Source organism: Pundamilia nyererei, unplaced genomic scaffold (genome assembly GCF_000239375.1).
Source record: "Pundamilia nyererei isolate P.nyererei 1_Seehausen unplaced genomic scaffold, PunNye1.0 scaffold00024, whole genome shotgun sequence".
Taxonomy (NCBI): Eukaryota; Metazoa; Chordata; class Actinopteri; order Cichliformes; family Cichlidae; genus Pundamilia; species Pundamilia nyererei.
In genome coordinates this window covers 2,170,004-2,196,616 of record NW_005187425.1, presented here as the reverse complement: position 1 = coordinate 2,196,616, position 26,613 = coordinate 2,170,004, and the positions used below count along the sequence as shown (strand labels likewise).

General features: G+C 37.7%; 1 protein-coding gene across 3 annotated transcripts in view; it reads right to left on the bottom strand.

The window, feature by feature from the left end:
- Nucleotides 1–26,613, bottom strand: part of grid1a (glutamate receptor, ionotropic, delta 1a) — a 276,642-nt gene that overhangs the window by 97,289 nt on the left and 152,740 nt on the right. For all 3 annotated transcript variants that reach the window (XM_005727368.1, XM_005727369.1, XM_013909387.1), the window contains exon 3: nt 2,753–3,037. In XM_005727368.1, coding sequence (XP_005727425.1) covers nt 2,753–3,037 — 285 coding nt within the window. The remainder of the gene's footprint in view (nt 1–2,752; nt 3,038–26,613) is intronic.

Genomic DNA, 26,613 nt, shown 5'->3' with positions numbered 1-26,613 from the left:
TATATATATGACGTTAATGCCATAACCGCAATAACGCGGTAAATCTCCATTAGCAACTTAGCGTAGGTCACCCTGTGCGTGGGGGGTGGGCGGTTTTAACAATATTAATGTTAAAATCGCTAGTACATACATATATGTACACATATATCTGTACGTCACTTTAATTAAAAGATGTACTGGACAAAAGCACATTGCAGCTTAAGAAAATACATAGATGTAGACTTGATGTAACTGTAAATACTCATAACATATCCTAAGGGCATAATAGTGTCACAGTGTCTTATTAACTTTAGAAATGGAAAAAGTCCTAATCAACAAGTTTAGCTGAAAGGGCTAAACTTTGATATTGGCTAAAATATACCTATGAAAACCAACCTCTCAGCATCCACTGTCAGTAGTTCTTGTTTTATATGTCAATATTTTGATAATTTTATATGTTTTCTGGCTTCTTAATTTCATAAAAAATATCTTCTTTAATTTATTATTCTATTGGTACCAGTGCAAAAAAAGTATCCCAGAATTCCCACAGAAATGTAACTCAAATCAACATATGTAAGAGCTCGACATTCACTGAAAGCCTAGACAGATTAACAGACAGCACTTTTCTTTGCAGACAGTTGTGTCAGTCACTGTTGCACTGCTTTAAAGCAGACACCACGGGTATTTGGACTGTTCTGTGATGAGGATCCTAATTAGCCGCTACATTCCTTAATTAAATGAGTTCAGAGCTAAATAGTGTAACACACGCACACATGTCAGTGGTGCTGACTTTGTAGTGTCTAATGTAGCAGACTTAAAAAAGGCTACTTTGTTAGAACAGCTTCTTGATGAGCAAAGTCTTCTTCATGTGATATGCATACCGCAATGTGCAAAATTCTGAGTTATTTTGAATGTTCTGATTTTTATCCACCACACAACACCATGTGTGACGTGTCTGACTGGTCCTAAATGTTTTTCTGCAGCAGGAGAAAGAGACCAAGTAACCAGCCAGTGCTAAAAACCTATCTTTAGTGACTGGATGGACAGTGTCCTGCAACAGATGGCATGGGCTCCAAAGAGCCCTGATATGAACATCACTGAGTCAGTCCCAGATTACATGTAGAGACAGAAGCAACTGAGACAGCCTGAATCCACAAAAGGACTATGGAAAGTTTTCCAGGGTGTTTAGAACAACTTACTTGCAAAGAACAAAAAAAACAAATAAACCCAAACAAACTGTACTTAGGAGAATTTGCACTGTTTCAAAGAAAACCACAGGCAAGTAAGAATCTGATTGGGATTTTTCTTTCTGTTTACTTTTGTTTGCTTATCAACAGAAAAGCCAGCATGATATGTGGCACTACTTTTCTAACCATTGTCTCTTTCCTTTTAATGGCAATAATTATTTGAATGCCGCTTTAGGTTACCTCTAACTAAATTTATAGTACATTATGCTGACTAGGATATGTGTTGTGAACAAGGACAAAATAAAACCTTAACATTTCCCAAACTGCACATGAATCTATTAAAGTATGATGATTGGAATTGAGACACACAAACAATGGCTTTGCTGGATAGAAAGACAGACAGTTAGTCAGAGATTTTAAGCTATCCACTCTATATAGCTAACAAAACACATGGCAGGCAGTCAAGCTCATTATAAAAAGGACAGTTAGCACTGGTTACCACAGATAGGCAGCGAGCCAGTGACAAAGAAAGATCTATAGCAAAACAGATGGTCAGACACATGCTGACCCCATGAGACAGACATATAGAGAGCTAGTTAGTCAGATAGACAGCTAGTCAGAAAGAAAAGCAAGGCAGCTTGTCAAAATGAAGCACAGACAGGTTTCCTTCTGTAGTGGACTTTCATTGATCCAACTCAATGCTGAGAGTGCATTTCTGCAAAGAGTAGCAATGACAGAAAGAAATCCAAGGACAGAGCTTTGTAAATGTAAGCCAACATGTCAAACACATGGAGGACTCTGCTAAAGTGACCAAGTTACAGTTGGGAACTTGCCTGGGGCCCCGGTATTCTGATGGCTTGCTTTACTATACACTATATCAACTTTAGCTCAGTTGTTTTCAGTACTGGAAAAATAAAACAGATTTATACTGCCTTCTGGACTCCACTCTTCCCAGAACTAAAAAGATTAGCCAGCAGAGACAAAGTCTCATCTGATGAATGGCAATGCAGCAAAAGGCTTTATATGCCCACTTCATTCTCCTACCCTTCCACTGCCTTGCCAATCACTCCTTGATCCACAGTGAATTGCCCAAATGTGGGTCACAAAAGGTCTGGTTCACAGGGAACTCATAGTGAAAATAATTAAACAGAAATGAAGAACATTTGAGAATATATAAAGTACTGTTGGGACACATCCTCACAGATGACTGCACCACAAATGAGCCAATTAAGCTCATACTTGTTTCTTCATGACAATACTGCTAAAACTGAATGCAGCAGTGAGATGTCGTTATTTTTTTTTCCCTCCTGAACTTTTGATTTATTTTTTAACAGCGGGAAGTACAGTATGTGATTGTGTGGGAGTGATGATGTTCCTTCAGCTTACTTCTCACTTGGTCTATTCTTTTAGGCACATGAATTCTCAGCGTTAATATGGCTTTACTGCAGCAGCAGCCTGATCTTCATCTCAGAAGATAGTTATAGGATATTTACATTTAAATGAAAGCAATGAAACCATCTTACATACAAATGTCATGTTTATGAGATATATTTGTTGTTAAGGTGCTCTCGTTTTTCCCAACTCACCGTAGTCGCTCTCATAAAAGATGATGAACTTCTGCCAGTGCAGTTCAGATACAAGAGTGAGCAGGACGTCGCTGATTCGAACAGGTGGCCGTGCAGCCAGTGTGTAGCTCTCTCCGTCTGGGCTCGGGTTGAGCTGACAGGCAGTACGGGGCGCGCCATCCCCATTTCTTTGAATGAAGAGGTGGGGGATGTGCATTGCATCTGTCAGAGACTGCAGGGCACTTGCAGCTGCACAGCCTGTAGATGTAACCAGCGCGAGGATCCCTTGGTTCATGAGCTCGCATGCTGGACAGAAGACAAAAAACAAAACAAAACAGACTTTGTGAATACGCAAAGAAAGAACACAGGAAGAAATTAAGGGCAAAGCACTGAGAAACATTTTATTGGGAAAATTAGATTAGAAGAAGAAAGGGAATAAGATATGAAAACATAATCAATTCCGACATGGATTTAATTTTAAAATAACATATTTTTTTCCACTTGGTCTTAAAAAAATAAATAAGATGCTATATCCTACTTAAGATTATTTCTGACCCTTAGTTGAGAAATGATCACTAAAAGTTGGAGGTTTGCCCTAAAGTTATAATATAATGTGTAGCTGAGAGATTCAGTGGAAGATGAGGTTGATGAGTGAGTGTATCTTCTAATCCTTGTCCACAGACAAAAAGGGAAAGCGCTTGCTAACGGAAACTGCTACTTGAAAACAGCAGAGAGCTACCTGAGACTGTGGGGTTCTTATCAAAACAGAAGAGGTGGCTAAGTGGGAAGAATCTGGCATGAATAAAAATCAGGAATATTTTAAGATGTAATGATGCCTCATGTGAGTCCCAGCTTGATATGGTCCTACATATCCTTCACTCTTTCTCTTGGTTTTATGTGTAATGGTGGTGAAAATCTGTAAACAAGTAGGGATTAGGACTGCAGACACATGCTTGTAATGTCTGTGGTGGTTTTAAAGTCCCTACATCTCTATTTACACGTGCAATTTTTGGGGGGGGGGAAATCTATTTTTGATCCTCTTAGGGAAGGTCACCACATCTAGCGGAACAAAATGACACATCTTTCAAAGATGAGGTACTCAACGAGATACTTTTATATCTTCAAATAACTGATTACATTTAACCCTTTAAAGTGTGAACCATGAAATTATTGGTAGAAAATTATATTTTTTGAAAACTTAGTACTTATTGAACCTTCTTACAGATAAAAAAATATTTATTTATTTTTATTATTATTAAATTATTGTTATATTTGCATCAGATTTGCTAAACCTGTGTAAATGTATTGCATTATGCTATTTTCACAAGCCCTAAGACTCATTCTGACCCCGTATCAGTTTCTCATCTTATATTCCTGTCATGTTTCTAAGATGAAAAAGTGTTAGCCCTTTAATGTTGACCTAACCCTTCCCCCGGAGTATGCTCCCGTTTTCCCTTTGGTTATGAGATGCAAAACAGAGAAAAACACAATCACCACAAAAGAGAAAGTGATAGGAATACAAATGCAAAACAGCTTAAATGAAGAATATTGAATTTGCATTTAATTTCAAGCTCTATCTCTGTTATGTGCTGCATAATCATCTACTACAGGGATTGTCGAATTTTGCATGTGACATGGGACAGTCTATGACAAATGCTGCTTTTAAAATTCAACTCACTGTCTCTCGCACAGCAGGGCTTTTATAATTGCACAAACAGCTGAGCATAATGTACAAAACAGCAATTAAATGTTCTCTCACTGAATTTAATAATACTTCCTAATTATATGGTCTACTTCAGTGTCTACAGAATCTGGCACAAAGGAAAAATGATGCGGTCTAATACCAAATTATATCATTCAAACCCCTTCATAATAAGTACACAAACATATCATAAACATGAAAGTAAGATGTGATATTAAAACCTTCGTGCAAAAGTGAAAAAAAGAGAAAGGTTTTTGTGATGAAAATAAATGAGAATAAGGGTCTGAGAAGAAGTGGTGAGGCGAGATGATACTGAATGGAGACATAGTGGGAGAGGACTGTGGATGTGTGTGTGAGAAAGTATGGCAGAAGAGCTGGACTATTAATGTGACAAATGGCGATTTCATCTGCTGACTGCATGCACATGACTACATTAGTGCACTCTAAATCACGACTAGAGGAAGTATGAGGAAACTAAGTAACATACTAAATAGGAGACTGAATGAAGGAATATCGGGCATCTCAGGTAGACGGGTATGCACTGTATTCGTGGTTGTAGTGGTTTAAGTAAAACAAGAAAAAAAGAATAAGAATAGAAATGTGAGAGAATTAGGAAAGGGGTGCGGGAGTAGTGGAGAGATTATTTGTAGCTTTTTGCATGAATGCTCAGGGGAATTCAAGAAAATGTTCCTCAGGCCAGGAAGTGTCTTACAGTTTGTACATGAGTGGGAGAGACAGACAGACAGTCATACATGCAAGCCAAGGTGTGCAAAAGGGCATTTGGCAAATTTTCTGTAGGGCACCATGAAATACCTTTATGTTGCCCAAGTCATGCCAGCAGCAGTGATCAAATCTAGTACATGCTACAACTTGGATACAACATCTAAATGTGTCTGTTGGCAACAACAATATGTATTGAACTACACACTGGAAACAGTCTGCTCCCAAGAGTTACCGATTCTCTTTTAACAAGTTTCACTCTCAGGTGCAGCCTACTCACTACAAACTTTACAGAGTTGGGAAGGGTGTAATATTGGCTTGAATTCCAGCTTCCTGTGCCATTAAGATACTTGTAATAGACCTGGATCAGTTTGTCCATTGACAGAACATACCGGGTATATGAATTCTAAGTTGAAATGATGAGTTTGGGACTGTCCATTTCAGATTTTGGTGAATACAGAAAAGAAGAAATGCATAGTTTGCACATTTCATTGATTACCAAGGGACAGCCATTTTTTTAAATGAAGGCAAGGGCAGGAAGTATAACATTCCAAGGGTTTATGGGTAATAAAACACATTTCTGCGAGTATTAAGCAGTAGCATAATAAACTGCAGTATAAATAAACGACTGGTTGCACAAATGACTTTTCTAATGTAAGGCAGAACAGAAGGAAATTATAATTTAAAAAAACCCAAAAAGGAGCAAACATAACAAAAACTTTAGTATCTGGTATATTTTAACCTAATCTGAACACCTTTATTTTTATTTTAAGTGCGAAATTCAAAGCTCAAAAGCAGAGCTTTACAAGGAAAGCACTGGCTGATTTTAGGATATCAGTGAAAGGTGAATCCCGAGGACTGAGTGACATGGAATTAAAATGAGAACCTTTCATTTTAATGTTTCACACTGTGTGCCTGAAATACAAGTACTGAGCCAGGTTAGAACTGGGAATTTTATTTTATCATCGCATCTGAGCAAACATAATCATCCCCAAAATGTTAAACGTGCAATTTATTAACTGATTATAAATCTGTATTTTGTGCTTCATGTATAGTGTAATTATTTACCTAATGTTCCATCAGCTGTCATGCAGTGAACTGGAATCGTCACCTTCATTTGTGCTATAGGATCAGGACAGAGTCACCTCCCCTAACCTCTGTGTTTCAGGTGCTTTTAGCAGGCTGTGGCTAAAGTGTCTTCAGCCATTTTGGCTTCGTAATGGACACCCCAGGCCCATTATACAGCAGACAGCCAACTGACAGGAGGGAGGAGTACTCTATAGTCATTGGCAAGGATGATAATGGTGGAATAATGACTCTTAAATGTTCCCCCTGAAGTCGACAGAGGCCATCCTTCATTTCCTGCAAGCTATCTGACAACCAGAATCAGCATACAACAGCACTCTTATTCATGTGTCATATAAAAAACCTCACTTTTCCAGAATAACACATGCAAAATACTCTAAATTCACATAGTTGATTAACAGTTACTTTAACTAATTGGAAGAATTTATAAACTACAAATTAAGGCACATGATGCTACAAAGTAACAGCTCAAATGGGGAAGCAGAAGTTACTGTATTTGGAAAGAGAGATTCAGTAATCTATCATGGCCACGGTGGAGAATGCGTCATTTTCTTCTATCAGTAACGATATGGTTGATCGATGGACAATGAATTCAGTAGGTGTATGAATTTTTAAACACTTTTAATCAAAGCTGCATATCTTTAAAAACTTGATAAACCTCTCATCACAATAAAATACATTCCTCCCTGATCAGCAAAAGCACATGGCATTTTTCTGCTCAAGTCCTCGCCTCATCCGACCAGTTCAGTTTTGTGCAGATGGGCCATGGAGCGAGAAAATTATCATCAAGACACCAGACTGAAAAAAGACACTGCAATCTGTTTTCCCACGAAAATGGGATGTCATCAGTGTCTCGCCCTCATTTTACCAATGTAATATGAAGGGATGAAACAAAACACCACACCACTGCCTTGGTGAATATTGCATAAATTGGGCCTGTCTCAGTGATTTCACAGCCGAAATAAGACAGTCTCATTTAGTTTGCTCTGACTCAGAGCCCGATCCTAGGATACAAAGGAGGGAATCAACACTGAGATAAATGCTGCGTGTTGTCAACGCAACTCTTCCCTACAGTGACAGTGGTGTAACTCTGATCTAATTGAGACAGCTTGTAATACAAGATTCAGAATAAAATGCTTTATCTTCATTTATGCTGGGAGATTTTATATTAATCTGGGATTATTTGTCAGAGTATTAAGGTGCTACAATGCTTTTTGCTGTTTTGATAATAAGTGCACATCTATTTATTCTGAATATCAAAATCATGACATTTCAGTATTAACTTGAATGTAATTAAAACAGATTTTAATGAATTATTGATTTAACAAATTTTCCACAAAGAAAATACCACAGCTTGAATATTCTATTGAATATTCAAGCTTTAAATAATAATTTAAACCCATCATATGTTTACATTCAAACTTCTACTTGGATCAAACTCAACTCCGTCAGCACACTGATTACTATATGAAGGGCACGGACTGAAATGATCTGCTGCTGAATTAGTCATTGATGGCTTTGGAACACAGTGGACTTCTTTTTATGTATTAGCTGTTGGATAATTTGCAAGAGCTTTAAAATGTCCATATTGTGCACAGCTAAGAGGAGACGGGATGTTTTGTCTCATTTCTTATAAATGGGTCCTTCCACACTGCTTTTGGCAGCTTCCCACAACATAATAGGACTTCACCACACAGAAGGGACAAATGGGAGAGATCAGTATATGGCAGCTGGACCAAGACTCCATTCAACAAATAAATGTGCGGCAACATTGCACCTGCAGTAGGTATGAACCATTTCTAAATCAAGCTCTCTCCTTCACTCTCTCAATCTCATCTTGTGCTCTCTTTTGGGAAGATAAACATCCTTGGCCCTTTCCTAGTTCCTGCTCTCATCTGTCAGACTACGATAAGGGTACATATACCCTGTCAATACTATTGATGCTAAGACTGCCCACGTCATCTAAACTGTGATGGAGTATTTCACTTCAGTAAATTATACCCTCCAGATAAGTGACAGACAGAATAGCAGAAATAAGCTTAGTACAGTGAAAACTGCTTATATTCAGGGGGTGGATTCAATAACAGAAAGACCTACAGCTCAGCAGAATGCAATGATAAATATTACCTTTGTGAATTTTGAACTTTAATGTACAATTCGTATTTGTCCACTGGGGCCAGGAAAACCTCACGATGTAATTCAATTCGATGCAATATCATTACAGCCTATTGCCTCAGAAATTAACTCAATAAATAACTCAGAGTCTCAATATACATTTAAGTCATAGGCTTTACCAGACATTGCATTTATTGGAGTCTTTTGTATTAAAATTAGATTTCAGATAGGTGCTGGTGTTTGAAACACATTTAAGTGCATGTAGTCATCATTTCCCGTTAACCATCTTCTGAAATCTCTCTTCTAATGCTGCCTAAAAAGCATTACAGTACATCTCCATGTCAGTGTGCCCACTTCTACATATGATGCATGCTATAAACGCTTTTTGTTTTTTATTCGTTTAATAGTTATACTTAAAATAAATGTTTCTACTAGAGCAAGAACTCAGAAGTCAATTGCTCTTTACTTTCTCAGCAAAGCCAATTGTTGCCATTACTTTGTGAATTTCTAATGGCTAAAATGCCTTTGCTGACTTGTAAATAATTCAGTGTGACAGTGGCAGTGTTGCAGTACAAACAATGACACATAGCTGGCATCTTTTAGGGTATTTTAAATCATGCTACACTAGTTCCTGTTAGTCCTATCAGGCACAATGTTTGAGGCACATTCACTTTTCCAAACTGTGTGCATTAAAACCACCACAGCGATCGCGTTGCACTAATTACATGCCACATGCGTAGACCGGCCTTAGAGCTCACAGAGAAACAGTGCGTTGCTTTGTTCTGTACAAAATCTATAGACTATATGTTACAATCACTGTTGCATTTTCCAAAAGCATGCAAATGGAGTTATTGTTTCCTTTTCTCTCTTTGTGTTCTGAACTGAAGAAGCGGCAATCAATCACAAAATCTACATTTTGTTGAAAATCTGAATGGTTTGTGTGTTTAGAATGAGGCCCAGCGTGTACTTTAGTACTTTCATGTCTCATCCTCTGGGTTTCCATGTTAAATATGCTTTTGAGAGCTGGATCTTATTATTTATGACATCAGAGCTGACAAAAGAAGATAGCTGCTGTGCCTTGTTAAATTTATGCTCGGGGAAATTTTTTGGCTGCTGGTGGTACCCAGGAGATGTGAAAGGAAAAGAAATATAGTGTACTCTGCAGGCTGCGAGAAGAGCTTGACCTAAAGGAACCCACTCCCTGTACATTTTGTAAACAAGGTAAACAAACATATAGAAAAAACTTGAAGGCACACCCAATGTACATTTGTCAAAAACTGCTGAGTCATTGATTATTCGCCATTCTGACAGTGAAGCAGATGCCACCAGACAATGATAAAAACAACAACACCAGAATGTGATACAACTAGCTGCCATGTCTTATGGCATCAGTTTCAACTGTTGAGCAATCAGCAGTGACTTAACCCTTTTCCCTGAAGCAGTGAGCTTTTGATGTACTTCACAGAGCAGACATGTGTGTGGAGTCTGAGGCAGTAACATTAAAGACAGTGATTCTACTTCTAAGATTAACTTGATGTCTGTAAGAACAAGAGCACAAACGGCAATCTGGAACTGCATATATATTAATCCATTTAAATGAATTCCCACCACTCTTTGTTTCTTTGGTATCTCTTAAGTCCCTTATTTTTTTCAGAGTGCTTTTGACTCTCTGTCACTTGTTCTCCCATCAGCACAGCCGCTGTAGCTTCCAGGGCTAATATGGTCAGTGTAATGCACACAACAGTCTTTTACGTATGCAATGACATGTGTGTGTGTGTGCGTGCATGTTGCCTTTTTTTCTCTTCTCTTTTTATGCCTGTCTGATTAGCCTTCTTGGAATTAACATGCGGCCATGCCTGTTGGGACAAGGTGCTTCATTGGCAGCAGCGTGCTGAATATTGAATCAGGTGAATAGCAAACCTAGTTTTGATGTGGTAAACATGTGTTTGGGTTTTGTGATGATTGATTTGGATGGTGTTATCAAGAAAGATTGGCTAGCATTTTCAGAGGATAATCATGACTCATTCACCACAGGGATAGACTGAGTGGAATTAGGAAACATCTCACGCGCTCTCTTGGTAATGTGTCATTTGCTCTGATATCATCTCTTTCTTTGTCTCTCTCTGTTTGTACTTTTCTGGTCTCCTTTTCTTTCTCCCTGTCTGCAGATCTCTCTTGGCGTTTTTCTTTTTCATCTGATCTCTGTGGGTTTGCTTCGCGTGTGCCCTGTTAATGTCACCCTGCACGTTGGTTATCACAACCTGCCCTTGTCTGTTCAAGCCCATCTGCATCTCAAACAATACCTTAAATATGCAAGATAAATAATGAATTAGCATAAGTTCAATTAAGGATGCTATCTTTCTCTGTGCAACAGTAGCAGTCAGTGGATTAAAAAAAACAAAACAAAAACATAGCTACATTAAAATGTGCAAACTTTAAATACGTACATAAATACAACTGTGGTCAAATAACTGGCAGCTCTTTAGGAACTCTAATAATAAAGTCGATCTGCAAAACAGATGATTGCATTAGGCATTATACTGGGACTGGGCTCCAGAGGACAACCCCTTTAACCCTCTCAAGGCAGGCGTTGCCGATTTGCAACAGTTAAAATCTAACAACCTGATTACCCCACATACATATTTTATGAGTTTGTTTTACTCAGAAGTACCACTGCAGGACTTGGTTGTGCATTAGCAACAAAAAGTTTAATTTGAGCCTGAGAGGGTTAAGTTCCCCATGGCATCTCACAGATACAAGTTTTTAAGCTCTTTTGGCAACTCTGAGTTCACTTTATAAGTCAACTTAATCTGTCTGCAGCAGCTAATGGTTCAGTAGCAATAGTGGAGCTGCTACAGTTAGATGTGGTTAGGCACATCTGTGGGTAGATATGAATCTCTATAGTCTGGAATGAATCCCAGCAAAATGTTGAAAAGGGATAAAAGACAATTTTTCTCATTTGTTGTTGCCATTTATACTGTAAAGCTCCAGCTTCAAACTCACTCTATACACTTGCTGTTCATTTTTTAATGATCTAATACGGTATGATGATTTAAAACAAAAGATAATGCCACCTACCTACTGTTCAAATCTTTGATTTGTGTTGGGAAGCCGATCAGATGAAAGATTCCATAAAATGAACTGACACAGTTTCTTTTAGACACGGGTTAAACTGAAAGGCTGCACTAAGGCCTTAAGGATTATTTTGTGATTTATGCAAAACTGCTGTAGCAGACTCCAATAAGCTTAGATTACTCTAGAAAACCCAAATAGATTCCATTTAAGTCTTAAATGACAGCATGCTGTTAACACTGTTTTGTATTAAACCTGGTGCTTTCAATTATTAGCTTTGCTGGCATTATTATCTTTTTGTACTGGGATGCACGCAGCCCAAACATCCCATTTGAATAGGGAGCAGAAGCATTTTGAGAGATGAAGATGTGTGCTCATGGTTTCCACATGTACTCTGCACAGTGTTTTGGCACAACTTACTAGCACAAGTTCAATGCTGTTGGGCACTGCCCTTCAGTACTTTTTCTGTGAAAAATAGCATCTTAGATCAATGCTGTGCAATACTGATCCAACTAGTTCTTGCACCATTTATGTTACATTTTCTCAGCAAAACTTTAAGTTTCAGGTTTCTTTTACTGTAAGGAAATATCCTCGATACCTTTTCCTATTCCGATTTACATTATATTCCCTCTTTCAGTGGCTTGCACATTGCTAGTGTTGAAGTGTGTTAGCCTACCATCTCCACTAAAGCTCATGTTGGCACATAAGATCACAGCCACCTGTTCCCACAGCTTGAACAAAGCTGGACATGTGTTCTTCTGCAAGCCTGATGGCAGATAGGTGTTCACCTACTTTGCAAAGTAATTCACTGAAATCCACTCCCACCATTATCTAAGACCTGAGTCAGAGGGAGAAACAGCCTTCTTCCTACGTGTTAAATCAACTTGATGGGCTCACAATGTTGATTCATCCTGCTGAGCTGAGCAATACACAAATTAAATGTCAGGCAGTTAAAAGACACAAAAACTGTGTAATTAAGTTTTGGCATTAGTATAGGATATTAAAATTCTTTTTTTTTTATTCTAAAAAATTGAAGTGACAAATTTATTGTTCAGTGTTTTAACATGACACATCTAAATTAAAAAAAATGTAGTCGATCAATACGGCTGAAAGGGGCCACAATTAGGGTATGAGTGGTTGGTTGAAACACTGGCTGAACTCAGAGTGAACCACCTGTGGACTTGAGCCAAACCTCTGTCATGCACCAATAGAAAACAATGACACTTTGAAAGCTCCTGTCAATTTTACATCCTGAATCTGTTCAAATGATCTTTAACATTACTTCCCTTCACCATAGCAAACCCTGTAAATACTATAGGCAGTCATTTTTAAAGAAGTAATCATTAATGAAATTGCAATTAACACAAGCGGGGTCTTAAGATGAGGGTAATGGTGTGAACAACAGTAAACAAACAGCAGCAGCTGTTACATGCGCACAATTTTTTATTCAGATTAAAATCACTCCGATTAAGGATATTAGGTCGGCTAATTACATGGGATGTTATTTTAATACGCTCTGGTGTTTATCTGAACACACTTAATAAGAGGAGTGCGATGTGCAAAAGTAATGAATATGTCATGCATTAATCTTTCTCGGCTATCTTATCTCTCTGGCACAAGTTTGATCAGTTCTGTGAAGATGGATCCTGTCAGTTTAAACCCAGTAGTTTCAGTTATTTTGTTGCTTAAAAAAAGAAGACAAGAAAAAAAAAAACAGGGAATAAGTCGAGTTTTTTAAGTTTCTTTATACTTTGCTTCGATAGAACCAAACTTTTAGTTTAATGTGGTACTGAGCAATGGTTCTCCTGGCTTTCTAAAGTTCTTTGAGAACATTTTTGTGCACAGTTTCTGGTTTTGCACTCATTTTCCATCCAGTTCTTGTACCCAGCCATTTTCAGAAGAATGTTTTCCTTTTTTAGTAAGTCACCTAAACACTTAGTTAAATAAACATACCAAAGTTAACACAGCTTGACCAGCATAAATTAGTATCCTGGCCAAAGAGCTATTAGCTGAAAACTTGGCACATCTTAGTATGGTGTGAAATATGTGCTTAAAAATAGAAAAGTAAACAAGAAGGAGGACAACAGAAGTTGCAGCCTTAAAAACATCTACAGCAGCAGTAGTTGAAAGCCCTGAGAGATACATTTGGTCCTTTGTAGCTACCGTTTACCAAAATCTCATGAGAAATGGCCTAAGTAGAAGGGTGGCTGTCAAGAATCCATTCTTAACCAAGAAAACAGTAAGAAATCGCTGTTAGAGTCGAGTCTGGACCTTAAGAGTACTAGAGCAGTATGGGACAATTTTGATAGAGATTGGAACAAAAGGCAAGCAGCATCCAAAGAAGAGCTTCGGAAGGTCCTTCAAGAATCCTAGAGAGATACTTCTGAAGACTAAGAAATCTGAAGAAACCTTGTATAAGAGAGTTCAGGCCATGCTGAAGAATAAAGATGAATTGATTTTAAAACTTGTTGAGACTGTACAAACTCTGTTTTTGCCTTAAGTACTGTACCTTGAATTATCGATGCACTGATTTCCTATTTTGCTAGTAATATGCAAAGAAACAATGTGTGACTTAAGACCTTTGAACAGTAACGTAATGTAGTAACTATGGCAAATAGAATATCTCATTAAGCCATTCTCCATTTTAAGCAATATTTTTAAGGAGATGGGGGTGCGGTAAGTGACGGAAGTGACGGACAGGGTAAACGGCTCATGTTGTAACTGACGTCAGACGCCGGAGATTTTGGGGAAAATTAAAGCGAATGGTAGTTTAGAATTGAACAAATTCCTTTAAGCTTCAGTATTGCCAAATACACTTATCAATTGTCTTATGACTAACAACATAACTAACAACATTTGTCTAACTCATCTCCAACACCCTGGAGAACAATGGGGAGAGTTTAGAGGCTCTCCAAGATTACATTGATCAGTGCTTCCAGGATCTTGTAATGAAGAAGGCCCAGAGTGCATCTTCCCTGGCCAAATCTGAGACGCCGTCGTCGAAAAGATGTCGCCCGGCAGATTCCCCCGGCACAACATCGCCAGCCGGCAAAAATATTGCTGACATACTGAAGTCGATTGACCAACGTTTGTCCAGTTTCGATGCAAGGCTGTCCGTGGTGGAGATTCTTCACCGGGAATTTAAATCCTTGCGAGAATCCCTGGAGTACAGCCAGCAGCAGGTGGAAAAAAAAAAAAGGGAGGTTGACTTCCATAAGTAATTTGAATGACTTGTTAATGCAGAAGATGTAACGTTTTTCTCTCCTTGAAGGAACAATAATCTATATTCACTCCTTGTTGTCACAAGTGTTTTTAATTCTGAACACCGGAATCTCCTAAATTCCAATAAGCTTCGGTTATTATCTTGAATTTACATGCAATGGTTGCACGAAAAATAATTATAGCAACAGTCAGCAGCTTATCTATTATTCATTTCCTACTTAATTTATTTCACCAGTGTAATTAAGGATTTCTGTCTTTAACTTGCTAATCACTAGATTATATTTAAAGTTTGAAAATATTCCAACCAACATTGTGTAACTCTTCTATGAATAGTTACACAATGTGTAGTTTTGCTTTCTCAATTTCTTACAAAGATGTTGCTTTTACAAGCAAAAGGTTTTCACACTTTTACTCTCATCTTGCATTACCTTGTTGAACTAAATAATGAGCCTGCACTTTCAAGAACCACATTAAGACCTAAAGCCTAATAAAGTGACTGTGCACAAAATCGCTGGAAGAATGAGCACATACAATTCAAAGCAATTCTCTGTCACATTGAGGAGTCAGTTCTTTCTTTCTTTCTGAAAAGGAACTGACTTTCCCCTGAAAGTCTGCTCTCTTCTTAACGTTAGCACTGCCCTGTTGAAAAACAAATTAGCTCATTATCCTTGAAAGGCTGGGCACATAGGAGCGGCATGCGTGACAAGCCAAGCCTTTGGTTGTGCCAAGCTGAAAATGTCAACATACTACCTCGAGAGTGCGCATTAAACTCAGGCGGTAATGGCTGTCACAAGACAGATCCCCATTATCAAGTCCATTAAGGCACCACACTTCTTCCCAGTGAAAAAAAAAGAAAAAGAAAAAAAAAAGGCCAACATGCTGCATAATCTTAAAGTTCAGAATAAGCATCTGTAGATAAATGCAAGATGACACACTTTCCATCGTGCCTCCAAAAACCTTTCATATGAAGTTCATTAAAATCAACTACAGGAGACATATGTGCCAAAATATCTTTTTGTGCATGCATATGTATGGGTGTGTAGGCATATCCAAAGTTTTCTATATGGTATGTCATTTCATTTGCATGAAAAGTAGCACCTCAGTAGCAAAGTTAATTCAATTTTCAAGTGTGATGACTAAAATGCGCTGGCATTTTCTCCGTAATGGATTCACAGTGTAATATACTGTATCCCCACTCAAACAATTTAATTTATTTTAGTACTTTTATTTATTTTTTTTCTTTTCAGTCTAGTCTTACTGGAAGGGACTGAGCTCTCCACCTAATTTACCAAACAAACGTAAAACAAATGAGACAGGGATTCTACAGGAGTAAAGATGTTTGGAAGTGAAACGAGTAGTCAGATATTCAGTGTCTGTCTTCATTTCACAAACAGATGCCGTGATGAAATATTGTTTCAGATACGTAAACCATTTTAACTTAGCTAGAAGTTGTTACCTTTACATTGAGCCTGAGCGACTGTTTGCTTAATTTTAGTTTTTATTATCTCATATCCTAAATTGCAAACCTCTAAGTCATTTTTTGCATCAGGATCTAATTTCCTAATAGACTGTATTTCTTTTTTCTTCTGTTGTTCTGCACTCAAGTTTTTATTAATTTCCCCTTTTGGGAAATGAGTAGTGAGCAGAGGAAACAAAATATGGAAGAGGTCCCTCATGCATGAAATGAAAGAAAGCGCTTTGCCCTCCTGTAGAAGCTGACATTGACGTATTCTCCAAAGGTAACAGCTCACTCCTGTGACATGCTACGTTTTAGCACTACGGATAAAAATGGCTTCCAAAACATGGATGCTCTATATTTATCTTTTTCAACTTTGCAACGGTGTGCATGCTGTCAGTCTATAACCTGTGGGTGCTCCCCGGCAACTGTTTCCTTGGTAACAGGTTCATTCAACATGTTAGCCATACTTGTACATTTGTAGCTAGTTTTTGGGGAGTGGTGCAGGACAGTATATTAGCTTTGTTGAGAAGATGGACTGTTGTGAGAAAAGTGTACAAGCAACAAAACACAAATTCAGCTTGTTAGCACAGTTTTTAAAAAAAATACATATTCATAGACTGCAAGTGAATTTTGAGATGTGTTGGTGTTGTTGGCATTGTTAAAGAACTGAAACTACTACAGACCCCAAAATAGTCCTGTTAATATTTCAAAGCACGTGTGAGATTGTTTTATGTTACAGCACTGCAGTATATGAGTACACAAGCAGATGCCACCAACACATAATATTTTCTGTGCCCCACTTATAGCTAATGGAGAGTAGCACATTATGTGCCAGTAAAGTTGCTACTGAAAGGCCTGTCCCCTAATAGTGCATGTAGGTATAAAGTAATATCTGATGATTTCAGAGGTAATGGCATAGCAATTTTAATATCATTTATACATACAGCGAGTATGTATAAAACATCTCTGTGATGTTTCTCCACTTGTTAATTGTCTTTCCTTAAATTTGTCACTTATCTGCATTGTGTGTAGAGTAGCATTTGCAGCACAAGTTTTCACAATGCAGACGTCATAATCTGTACGTAGTCTAACATTTATAGTGTCACACAATGCAAAACACTGATTTTTATAATTTAGTTTAACTGAGAACATCATATAACATGGCACCTCTATTCTATAATCCTTCATGTGTGGGAAGAGCAGGAAAGACGGAGCTAGTCATGTAACTTATACAGTAGGCAACCTTTAAGATTGATCTATTAATTACAGTATATTATTTTTATTTTTAATATTATTTTTTATCACTAGGTCCACCTCCTTTTTTGTTATTATTCTTATTATCTACCTTTTGCTTCGTAAAAATATTTAATCATACTTAAATTTTACTTAGCAACTTAGTAAACCTTCCAAAACCAGACTTTAGGAATACTGGACGAATGCAAGTTTCTTTTTGAATGATGAAAACTCTGATTTCTACATCATCACTGCATAATTACATTCTGTTATAAGAGGTTATGCATGCATTTTTACATTCAGTTGGACCAATTATGCAGTCACATGCTTCCTGCTCTATTTATTCTACAAACATGTTTTTTATTCCTTCTTTTGTCTCTATTCTTGTTATCTTGTTTCTACAACATAATAATCTCCAAGAGTATAAATAAAATTTAATTGTAGATTTCACAACTAATTCTCATAGGGACATAATGCCTTATAATCAATTTTAGTATCATAACCATGTAATGTCTCCGTGCATTTTACCTTTATTTCCTTCAACCTCCATCCACTACACCCTAACATATCCTGCTGGCAACCCTGTTATTTCTTTTTTCTTTTTGGTTTTAGTCACGTTTCTTGTTATCTTGCTATTAAAACAGAATAATCACCAAGGGTATCAATAAAGTTCAGTCTAATCTGAGATTATCCAGGTACTACTGAAAAGGACACAATGCCATATATATGATTCAAGTGCCAATTCAACGGGTGGCACAGGAGACACACAGGCCAGGCCATCTGCTTGCAGATACTGAGGTAAATGTGAGCAGACAGAGAATCTGGAGGAAATATGATTTGGTTTATGTAGTCCTTAAGTAAGCTGTCATTCCCCATAATGCATGAAGGGAGCTGGCAAAAGTAGGTCTATTACCATGTTGATAACATCAATTTGAAGTGTCAGTACGGGGTGAGCTAATACCCTGTCCGGCAAGGCTCTTCTCTCGTCTCCACAGCCACAGGGGTTCTGATTTGATTAAAATGACAAACCAGTCATTCTTTCATAAACCTTCCAGCCACTACCTCAAATGGTAATAAGATCTATTAAAGATCCCTAGGGTGTTTTATTTTTTTTTGCCAGAGGGTGCTACATTTACTAACAGAATAATCACCTGTGGCATTTCTGGAGGCTGTCGTCTCATTCGACTGACTCACCAGTTTTAAGTCAGGAACTTGATGTGATGGAGGCATTAGAAAGGTGGAAATAGAGTGTGGATGCACATTAATCTTTGATCAAACTTTGCCTCTTTGACTTTGTTTTTATCGAGTTAGGGTCACCAGATTATAAATTATCTCACAGTCTGTCAACCCCCAACACCACCCCACCCCCAGTGGTAGTAAAAACACCCGGGCAGGCAGCCATATGGCCCAGTCCGCATTATGCTATCCATTCAATCAGGGAACCCACTGGTTATTGGCTGATGACTCAGCCTCTTGGTGCAACAGTCAATATTTTGGGGCTTCAAGTATAGCCACTAGATAACGGATAACTGCTGGTTCTCTTCAGTGATTAGCGTTTACAGTGTAGTTATAAATGCAGATGGGTTAACAAAACGTTCTTAAAAAGTCTGAGTCTTGCCAGGTAGTGGGGTTTTTTAAATTGCCTCTTGGCTAACATGTAATTTTCTGCTTCTCACAAGGACTATTCCCTGGGAACAGTGAAATTCTACTTGAACATGATTGGTTATTACTACTCAGACTATAAAAAGAAACCACAAAACTTTCAATCCAGTGCTTGCTGCTACATACAAAAATATGGAGACATATATAGAGTATGCTGTCCATCAAGACAGAATACATTATAAAATTGTTTTAGAAGGCAGTAGATTGTTAGCTATATAACAAATAGTATTTGATAATAAGCCTAAGAAAACCAGACGTTTGGGCATGTTGGACAAACATAATATGATGTATGTGGAAACTAAAGATAACTGATTTCTATTTTAAACAGGTTATGCAACAAGCAATTTATGAACCAGATATGTCTGTAATTACCTACTTTCTGCTTTATTTATTGCACAAGTTTGTTCTTGTTTTGGTGACACAGGTGGCTTATTGCTGATTCATACAGTTCTGTAGTGTGCTCCAATGATCACTGATCTGACTGACCCAGCAGACCTGATCTGCCATCTGCTTGAGAACTCCTGTTGTTTTGTCTCAGTGTCTCAGATCTTCAAAGGTTTTTATCTGCAATGTTTCTAAACCCCATTCATTTTATGCCTGCTTCGGTACTTACTTGTCTTTCTCCCTGGTGTGAATCTTTTCCTCATTTATTACAGTGTGATCTCTATATAGCCAGGTATATTTACAGCACACTTCACATCAACAGTTTCTACCCACAGTGCGGTGCAGCAGACAAATCATTACTCTATAGCTCAGCAAAAATAAATGCCCTAGAAAAGTAACAAGTAAAACGTTTCAGTTAAATACTATCCACTGGTACGTATATTGTTTCACACAGATACTGTATCACTTTCCAGCACAATGGTATTACTACTTTCTTCAAGGTCTAACTGAGAATTAATCAAGGTCTCCAGTTGGTGTCATGATTATCCGTCTGTCTGGATGTAATTGAATGTATGCAGAGAGTACCAGAGAGACTCTTCTAAATCTACATGGACAGAAGTAATGACAAGCTGTGAAGCAGCTGGAGGAACTGTCTCCTTTGTTTCCCAAATTTTACCTTAATGGCTAAAAACTTTCACAATACCTGTGGGGTAAGTTTAACTAAGCAGTGTTTTCTCTGTTTTGCAACTGCATTTCTTTTTTTTTATCCCCTCTGTTTTACCCAGTTTTTTTACCCTTAGATGTGCCCTGCAGAGTGCTTACTTATGCTCTCTATGACTGCACTATCCAGTTCTTGGCCTCATCTTCAAGTCGCTTTTGCTCCTTGCTGTTGCCACCTCTCTCCCATTTTCCTCTCTGTATTGTAAATAAGTGGAACTTGCAAGTGAACACTTGATTTCCCACTGGCTTTGTAGTTGTTTAGTCCTGAATTCAAAGTGAGAGCAGAGGGGGAGCAATGTGAACCAAGAAGCCTGTTGTGAGAGAGGCAAGTTCTATACTGAGATTTTAAAACCCATCCTACATTTAATCTGATAAAGGAAATTATATACTGTAATTAGACTATATGACTAAGAATTCAACATTTTCAGAAACAGACATATTTGTTGTTAATGGGATGACTAATATCACACTTAACCAACAACAGCCAGCTTGGCATTCAGACTGGGTGCTGTGTATAAACAGATAGCTTGGTTGGTTCTGTCCATAGATAAACAAATCCACCTACTAGACTTTCCAAAACTCATAAATTAGCGTTAAGTGCTGGACAGATCCAAGTTCACTGATCCTCACAAAAAAAAGTTATGCTTTCAAGCATTTATGCTTTCAAAGGCAGGGAAAAAATGTAGACCTTCTTTCATCTGGCTATTGGTTTCACTGAAGGATTCAGACATTAACAAGGTATAAAGATCAACTGGACCATGCCCACAAAGAGCCTCATTCTTTAGTTCCTAACAAAAAGCTAATAAGCGGATGCCCTGCTGCTCTCCGTCATTCGCCCACTTGTCTGTTAGTACTATAAGATTTACAAGCTGCTTGTAGTCATTATACAGGCTTTGTGTTTCTAATTGGGCAATCCCACACTCCTGCAGGTACTGCGTGGACCCTGACAAGGATCCCGCCTCTCCTCCTTACCCCTTGATGCAGAAAGAAAATGTCGTCATTTCAGCAGAGCAGCCTCAGCCCCCCTGTGGTATACTTTACAGTCTCACCAGACTGAAGTGAAATCCTAAGGACACAGTTTCAAATTTTCCTGCACAATATCACCAACATAACATTGCTGTAGTAATGATATGTTTTAGCTTTGAATTTGCCCTTTACTCCATTTGAGAGTAGATAAAACAACGCATTAGGTCCTCGTGTGGTAGTGTAGGTGGCATAGTGGATTTGCAAGTTGCTGATGACACACTGAGCAAAATCTGGGCTCTATCGTCAGCAATAATGGATGAAAAATGATTCACTAGACCGTGCCTGCACTCTCACCGAAACTACCTACATCTATCCAAAAGCGTTCATGCTGAGCACCTGTTGGTACACCTCTCAACCATGACTGATAAGTGAAAATTAAAGCTCTCTTTGAGGAAAGGAAAGATTTTTTAAATTCTCACTCCCCACTGCCATGTGTTTAAAAGAAGCTAGGTTGGAGGTGTGATCTTAGAAAGAAGATCCTAGAATGCTGTGTGACACGTTTACTGGCAAAAACATGTTTAATTGATTCTAATATTATCAAATAATATTACTTTTACAGTATTTTATGTTACTCACTTTTATTATTATAGTAGCTTCAGTGATTTTCCATCTTTATGTAGTACTTACTGATACCTGAACTAGTGCACATTTTCTTTTCTACCAGTGAGCGTGAGCTCAGATTTTTTGCTTTGTTTTTTTTTTTTACTTAAACAAACGAGATTTGACAATTTTTGGTTAAAAAGAAATCTAACATCAGCCACAATAACTCTAATACATTATAGCATAGACAAAAACGATTTTTATTGAGTCATGTATTACCTTTTCTGTTCCACAACATGGTGGCCATTGGAGAATTACATTTACAAGGAATCCAAACTCCCTCTCATAAGTTGCCTCAGGTTTTATTTTTACATTTTCTCAAGTCATATTTTGCCTACCTTTTACCAACCTTGATTGCTCCGGGCATATGCATATATACACACACACATTTTGCTCTGTCAAAAAAAACCCCATGCACATCTTTTATCTATCCTCTGGTATTTATTCCTACACACTGACTGCTCTTATCAGGCTTGTGACTGTTTCATTCACTGCCACTTCTGTTCATTCACTATCAGTGAAGAGATCAGACGTTTAATGCATGTAGAACATGGCTATCTTATCCTGTTGAGTCCTGTGGGCCTATTTGTTAGCTGTCAGTGACTATCTATCTTCATCCCTTCCCTACTGTGTTTGCTGGCTCATGATGCTAGGAACTGGATCTGTCAAATGGCCGTCCCCGTAGGGTAACAGCAGAGCCTGCATTTTGCCAAATCGATCCTAGGAGACGCATAAAGAAAGAACAAGAGTTAGAGAGCAAGCCTGAGACGGAGAGCAATAATACATGCCAGGAAGACAGTTAGAGGGTGATGCTGATGACCAAGCAGACATGTTTGGGCCAAAATACCTCAAAGATAAAGAAATGAGATGATGGATAGTGGAAATAAGACTGTGGCAGCAAGGGAGATCTTCTTGCACAGCACATGGCTTGCAGGTAAAAAGAAAGATGAAATGGATGTTTAGAAAAAAGAGCCAGAATAAGCTGAATGAGAAAGATAAAGCAGTGGTCATACCCATAAGTATCTGGACATTAATATAGAATGCATGTGATTTACTGACCGAACCCACATGTCCAGACTACTAAATAAGCATGCTGACAACTAAGGAAGAGTGAGAATGAAGGAATAGACAGAAAAGTGGAAAATACGACAGATTTAGTAAAGAAGTGGCCGAAAGAATAACAGACAATGATAAAAAAGGAGAGAGAGAGAAAACTGTGAGTGAAAAAGCATGCATTTCTGCAGCAGGGTAGCCGGATGGCGTGCTTCACCCAGGGCCATAGATCCTCATTAGGAGTCATGCTGCTGCTCCAAACATACATCAGCAAAACAGCACACAAACAAACACATGGAAAATGTTGGGAGATGTAACATGTACAGTGGCAAGACATTTTGCAGTTAAAGTGCATGCAATTGGGCAAAACCTTGGAATAGATCTAAAAATAACAAATTGTTAGCTAGAACACAGATAAGCTAAAAATAATACACAGCAGTAACCTCTTCAGATTCTGCTCTTGCCTTACCAAAAGCAAAATCTCATGCCAGGGGAAAAGATGGAAAAGTCTTTAAGCCTGATTCTTTTGACACTGTCTGACTCATGTAGCCATGCAAAGACATAGAGAAGGAGAACAAAAATAACACGTCTTGCTAAAATTTGACCTTTCATAATTTTCATCATTTCTTAAATTAGAATTTTATGGCAGCGATAGAAAATCTAAACTTTTGTTTGTATATAAGCATTATTATAATACCACTCCCTCTTCTCTCGCATCCACACAAGTACTAACATGCTTTCTTTTTTTCTTTTTCCTGACAGCAGGTTTATGGTAACTCAAGTGATGGAAGACAGACCAGCGACCTGACAAGGACAGACAACGACATCTCTCTCTCCTCTCTCTCTCTACCTTGCCTCTAGCCCTGAGGGCATTGATAAGAGCAGACATTTTAATTTGCTAGGTCAAAACAAATGCTTCAAGAATCTGCTGGCAGGCACCGGAAAACTTAATGGGCTCCTGAGTACTGCACTGGCAGAAAGAACACAGGAACTCATTCATAGTGCATTAATCTACTCTACGTTCTAATGGACATCATTTCTAATGACTTCTCAGGCCAAAAAAAATTTAATGAACCAAAACAGAGAATATACCAGATAATTAGTGTAGCATAAGATAAAGAGAAAAACATTAACAGGGGAGTGATCTATCACATGTAATATCAATAATTTGCTAATTTGGACAATGCACATATTTTCTTTCTAGGTTTCAATGCTTGTAAAAAATGTTCCTTCACCCTAGTGAAATCTGGAAGTCATCTTATCTAATATTTGAAAAGTAAACTGAAGTATTCAAAATATATCAATAACTGTGTTTAAATATTATCTGTTTGTGAAGTAAACTATGCAAATGCATATGTAGGTTGCACAAACACAATATGCACAGCCATGTTCACCTACTGCTGAAAAATTACAGCTTCCTATCTCTTTGCATCTCTCAGCCATACTTAACTAGAACTTGATATTGCCAGCTAATTACAATCCAAACACAGCCATGCTCGACACACTTATGTACCCATCCATGCTTTAATCCCTGCCCTACTCTGCCCTCACAGCCTAGAAAATTATACATAATGCACTTTTTACAATAGAATATGCCAGTTCCAGATCTACTATAAACACAATATTTTATCTGTATGCACAAATGGGCTTCATATAATGCAAATGCAAATCATGACAACTGTAAAATAAAATCTGCAAAGTCATTCCAGACTTGTTCTTATTCTGTTCTGATACTGCACCAGCAGTCATCGTATCATTAAAATGAAGTCATTACAAACCACTAAACAGTGATGGTTATAATAGCTACAGCAACTGACTTCTAACAAATGAGTATGAACCCAACTGATGCTTTGATGCTTTAAAATGTTCTGATTAGGGGAGCAACATTTGGATTCTGTTCCTTTGCAGAGGAATTTAAAAAGCATGGGCACAGAATACAATTTTATGTTATACTAATCACATTGCTGAGCACTACAGTAACAGCACTAGTAAACATGTTGTAGTGGAAAGACTCCAAATACAGTGTGACCTGCAGCTGCTCATTGATATCTCTTTTTTTCTTTAGAAAAAATATAATACCTAATCACACTAAGCCCAGCTAATTAATATCCATGCTCTAAATAACTACTTACAGAGAGTTTACAAAGCCCTTTCTGTATGATCCCCCTACTATAAATGAGCGATATAAGAGGTTTAGGAGGCTTTAATGTTCCCCAATGCCCTGGTAAGAATCTGCTTAGAACAATACCGTTTACAGTTGTAGTATGTGGTATAAAAATCTTTGTATGACGATTTGGTAGCTTCTTCGTGACCCTTGTGTAATGTGGAAATCGAATAATATCCTGTCTGTTAATGCTAAAATGCTGAAAATAGCAGGTTTATTCAGGAGCTTTCTCATAACAAAGTTCATGGTTAAGGACACATTTCAATGTAACATCTACCGGTTGACAAGTGTAATCTTTTTGTATACGGCTGATCAGAAAACTGCTCAAACTTTCCTGACAACAGCAGTGGATTTATATGGCACACTCTCAGCAGGGGTCACTCCCTCTGTGCCAAGTAAAAATATTTACTTTGTGCACAGCATTTGGAGGCTTATTTCCCCATGAATTGCTTCAACATGTTTTGCAGCATGAACAGATTCCAAAGCTACAAAAGATGGAGCAGCATGTAAAGCAACTCAGCCTGGAAAACAGATCTCTTGAACGCTCAAGTAGACATAAATGTGATGGCCGGGGCAATATTTAATGAGGAAGCAAATCTGTGAAGAAACAAAATCAATGAGGTGCTCTTACAAAACGTTCTTGCTGTTAAAAACAGAATGCCACAAGGCAAACATGGGTTATTTGCAGGAAACATAGCCAACGAAGCTATTTGATAAAACTTAGAACTATAGCTGGGATTGATTTTTTTTTCTTATTCATTTGGGCCAAAACACATCATTTCAGTTTTAACTTTGCCTTACAGAACATTTGTATGTGGCTATAGTTAAAAGGATTATTCACTTTATATATAAAACATAAAAATGAACAAATTTCCAAAAGAAGTGCTAGAGAAAGTGTTGCTCTGACTCAAGCATTTTTATATCAGTCAAGTGACCATCGGTAACATGTCAAATCTAGTCAAATTTATATGTACAGCACTACTTAGACACAGAGTAATTTAGTGTTTTACAAAGGGATAGGAAGAGGCTTACAAAGAGATATTTACAATATGCAAAACATATTTTTATATTGTTGCCATTACTGTTATTATTATTTATTGATACGCATAATGCAGATCCACAGAACTAAACAATGCATATGCACATGCAACACAGACAGTTTTAATGGAATATGAAATATGCAAATATTGTATGAAGAAATTGTTTTTTGTGTGTGTTTTTATTGTTTATGGTTTTCTCTCCATGTCATTTGTCTGTTTTTCCTGTTTGTGTCAGAGCAGATTGTGTGTTCTTGCATATTCTGCAATAAAACAAACAAACAAACCAAACATACCAACCAACAAAACATATATGTATTCATGTCATGATATAAAGCATGCACAAAAGATCAACAACAACAATTAGAAGACCAAAACAACCATCAGTGGAAATCCACTTTGTTTCTGCTACAACCTTGGTAAAAGTGGTAAACCAATGGGAGGTTCACATGCTCTACAGACAGCTGTTTTATTCACGTCTGTAATGATGTAACCTTTAGAACATATCTGAACATATGGAAACTCATTAGAGGACTTGAGCCTTTCCCATATATATATATATATATATATATATACAGTGGGGCAAAAAAGTATTTAGTCAGCCACCGATTGTGCAAGTTCCCCCAC